This window comes from Caretta caretta, chromosome 3 (genome assembly GCF_965140235.1).
Source record: "Caretta caretta isolate rCarCar2 chromosome 3, rCarCar1.hap1, whole genome shotgun sequence".
Taxonomy (NCBI): Eukaryota; Metazoa; Chordata; order Testudines; family Cheloniidae; genus Caretta; species Caretta caretta.
Window position 1 is genome coordinate 71688536 of NC_134208.1, and position 3912 is coordinate 71692447.

At 50.7% G+C, this 3912-nt stretch overlaps 1 protein-coding gene across 1 annotated transcript; it reads left to right on the forward strand.

Moving 5' to 3' along the window:
- The first annotated feature begins 341 nt into the window (after positions 1–341).
- LOC125635002 (uncharacterized) lies at positions 342–1982 on the forward strand. The gene is made up of 2 exons (XM_048846318.2): positions 342–913; positions 1301–1982. The coding sequence occupies exons 1-2, from the start codon at positions 361–363 to the stop codon at positions 1819–1821; spliced, it is 1074 nt and encodes a 357-aa protein (XP_048702275.2). The 5' UTR covers positions 342–360; the 3' UTR covers positions 1822–1982.
- The last annotated feature ends 1930 nt before the right edge of the window (positions 1983–3912 follow it).

Sequence of the window (3912 nt, forward strand, 5' to 3'; positions counted from 1 at the left end):
AGGTCGAATTTAGCAGCGTTAAATCGATGTAAACCTGCACCCGTCCACACAATGAAGCCCTTTATTTCGACTTAAAGGGCTCTTAAAATCGATTTCCTTACTCCACCCCTGACAAGTGGATTAGCGCTTAAATCGACATTGCTGGCTCGAATTTGGGGTAATGTGGACACAATTCGATGGTATTGGCCTCCGGGAGCTATCCCAGAGTGCTCCATTATGACCGCTCTGGACAGCACTCTCAACTCAGATGCACTGGCCAGGTAGACAGGAAAAGAACCGCGAACTTTTGAATCTCATTTCCTGTTTGGCCAGCGTGGCAAGCTGCAGGTGACCATGCAGAGCTCATCAGCACAGGTGACCATGATGGAGTCCCAGAATCGCAAAAGAGCTCCAGCATGGACTGAACGGGAGGTACGGGATCTGATCGCTGTTTGGGGAGAGGAATCCGTGCTATCAGAACTCCGTTCCAGTTTTCAAAATGCCAAAACCTTTCTGAAAATCTCCCAGGGCACGAAGGACAGAGGCCATAACAGGGACCCGAAGCAGTGCCGCGTGAAACTGAAGGAGCTGAGGCAAGCCTACCAGAAAACCAGAGAGGCGAACAGCCGCTCTGGGTCAGAGCCCCAAACATGCCGCTTCTATGATGAGCTGCATGCCATTTTAGGGGGTTCAGCCACCACTACCCCAGCCGTGTTGTTTGACTCCTTCAATGGAGATGGAGGCAATACGGAAGTAGGTTTTGGGGACGAAGAAGATGATGATGAGGAGGTTGTAGATAGCTCACAACAAGCAAGCGGAGAAACCGGTTTTCCCGACAGCCAGGAACTGTTTCTCACCCTAGACCTGGAGCCAGTACCCCCCGAACCCACCCAAGGCTGCCTCCTGGACTCAGCAGGCAGAGAAGGGACCTCTGGTGAGTGTACCTTTTAAAATGCTATACATGGTTTAAAAGCAAGCATGTGAAAGGATTACTTTGCCCTGGCATTTGCGGTTCTGCCTTTGCAAAAGGTTTCTGGGGAGGGCAGCCTTATTTCGTCCTTCATGGTAGGACACTTTACCACTCCAGGCCAGTAACACGTACTCGGGAATCACTGTAGAACAAAGCATTGCAGTGTATGTTTGCTGGCATTCAACCAAAATCCGTTCACGCGGTGGGAGGAGGCAAAATGCGACCTTGTAACGAAAGCACATGTGCTATGTATGTAATGTTAACAGCAAGGTTTACCCTGAAAGAGTGTAGCAACTGTTTTATAAAATGTGTCTTTTTAAATACCGCTGTCCCTTTTTTTTTCTCCACCAGCTGCATGTGTTTCAATGATCACAGGATCTTCTCCTTCCCAGAGGCTAGTGAAGCTTAGAAAGAAAAAAAAACGCACTCGCGATGAAATGTTCTCCGAGCTCATGCTGTCCTCCCACACTGACAGAGCACAGACGAATGCGTGGAGGCAAATAATGTCAGAGTGCAGGAAAGCACAAAATGACCGGGAGGAGAGGTGGAGGGCTGAAGAGAGTAAGTGGCGGGCTGAAGACAGGGCTGAAGCTCAAATGTGGCGGCAGCGTGATGAGAGGAGGCAGGATTCAATGCTGAGGCTGCTGCAGGACCAAACCAGTATGCTCCAGTGTATGGTTGAGCTGCAGCAAAGGCAGCTGGAGCACAGACTGCCACTGCAGCCCCTCTGTAACCAACCGCCCTCCTCCCCAAGTTCCATAGCCTCCACACCCAGATGCCCAAGAACGCGGTGGGGGGGCCTCCGGCCAACCAGCCACTCCACCACAGAGGATTGCCCAAAAAAAAGAAGGCTGTCATTCAATAATTTTTAAAGTTGTAAACTTTTAAAGTGCTGTGCTTAAAGTGCTGTGTGGCATTTTCCTTCCCTCCTCCACCACCCCTCCTGGGATACCTTGGTAGTCATCCCCCTATTTGTGTGATGAATGAATAACGAATGCATGAATGTGAAGCAACAATGACTTTATTGGCTCTGCAAGCAATGATTAAAGGGAGGAGGGGAGGGTGGTTAGCTTACAGGGAAGTAGAGTGAACCAAGGGGCGGGGGGGTTCATCAAGGAGAAACAAACAGAACTTTCACACTGTAGCCTGGCCAGTCATGAAACTGTTTTTCAAAGCTTCTCTGATGCGTACCGCACCCTCCTGTGCTCTTCTAACCGCCCTGGTGTCTGGCTGCGCGTAACCAGCAGCCAGGCGATTTGCCTCCCAACCTCCCACCCCGCCATAAACGTCTCCCCCTTACTCTCACAGATATTGTGGAGCACACAGCAAGCAGTAATAACAGTGGGAATATTGGTTTCGCTGAGGTCTAAGCGAGTCAGTAAACTGCGCCAGCGCGCCTTTAAACGTCCAAATGCACATTCTACCACCATTCTGCACTTGCTCAGCCTGTAGTTGAACAGCTCCTGACCACTGTCCAGGCTGCCTGTGTATGGCTTCATGAGCCATGGCATTAAGGGGTAGGCTGGGTCCCCAAGGATACATATAGGCATTTCAACATCCCCAACAGTTATTTTCTGGTCTGGGAATAAAGTCCCTTCCTGCAGCTTTTGAAACAGACCAGAGTTCCTGAAGATGCGAGCATCATGCACCTTTCCCGTCCATCCCACGTTGATGTTGGTGAAACGTCCCTTGTGATCCACCAGAGCTTGCAGCACTATCGAAAAGTACCCCTTGCGGTTTATGTACTCGGCAGCTTGGTGCTCCGGTGCCAAGATAGGGATATGGGTTCCGTCTATAGCCCCACCACAGTTAGGGAATCCCATTGCAGCAAAGCCATCCACTATGACCTGCACATTTCCCAGGGTCACTACCCTTGATATCAGCAGATCTTTGATTGCGTGGGCTACTTGCATCACAGCAGCCCCCACAGTAGATTTGCCCACTCCAAATTGATTCCCAACTGACCGGTAGCTGTCTGGCGTTGCAAGCTTCCACAGGGCTATCGCCACTCGCTTCTCAACTGTGAGGGCTGCTCTCATCTTGGTATTCATGCGCTTCAGGGCAGGGGAAAGCAAGTCACAAAGTTCCATGAAAGTGCCCTTACGCATGCGAAAGTTTCGTAGCCACTGGGAATCGTCCCAGACCTGCAACACTATGCGGTCCCACCAGTCTGTGCTTGTTTCCCGAGCCCAGAATCGGCGTTCCACAGCATGAACCTGCCCCATTAGCACCATGATGCATGCATTGTCAGGGCCCATGCTTTCAGAGAAATCTGTGTCCATGTCCAGATCACTCACAGGACCGCGCTGACGTCGCCTCCTCGCCCGGTATCGCGTTGCCATGTTCTGGTGCTGCATATACTGCTGGATAATGCGTGTGGTGGTTAATGCATCTGGTGCTGCATATACTGCTGGATAATGCGTGTGGTGGTTAATTCTGGATAATGTGGTGGTATACTGCTGGATAATGCGTGTGGTGGCTGCGTATACTGCTGGATAATGCGTGTGGTGGTTAATGCGTCTGGTGCTGCATATACTGCTGGATAATGCGTGTGGTGGTTAATGTGAGCTGAGCGGCCTCCATGCTTGCCTTGGTATGGCGTCCGCACAGAAAAAAGGCGCGGAACGATTGTCTGCCGTTGCTCTGATGGAGGGAGGGGCGACTGACGACACGGCTTACAGGGTTGGCTTCAGGGAGCTAAAATCAACAAAGGGTGTGCCTGTACATCAAGGAGTATTTCAGGCAGGACTGCACGGAGGGTTCCAATAAGAAATGGTGCACCTAAGTTATCGTTGTTATTGGAACAAGGAGGTTAGCCTGGCCTCTGATTGATACATGGCTAGATTTACCTCGCTGCACCTTCTCTGTGAGTGACTGCAGTGTGATCTAGACAGGGGAGGAGGAAAATGAGTACAAAACAAATCTGGTCTATTTCTTGTTCTGACCCACTCCATCTATCTTTT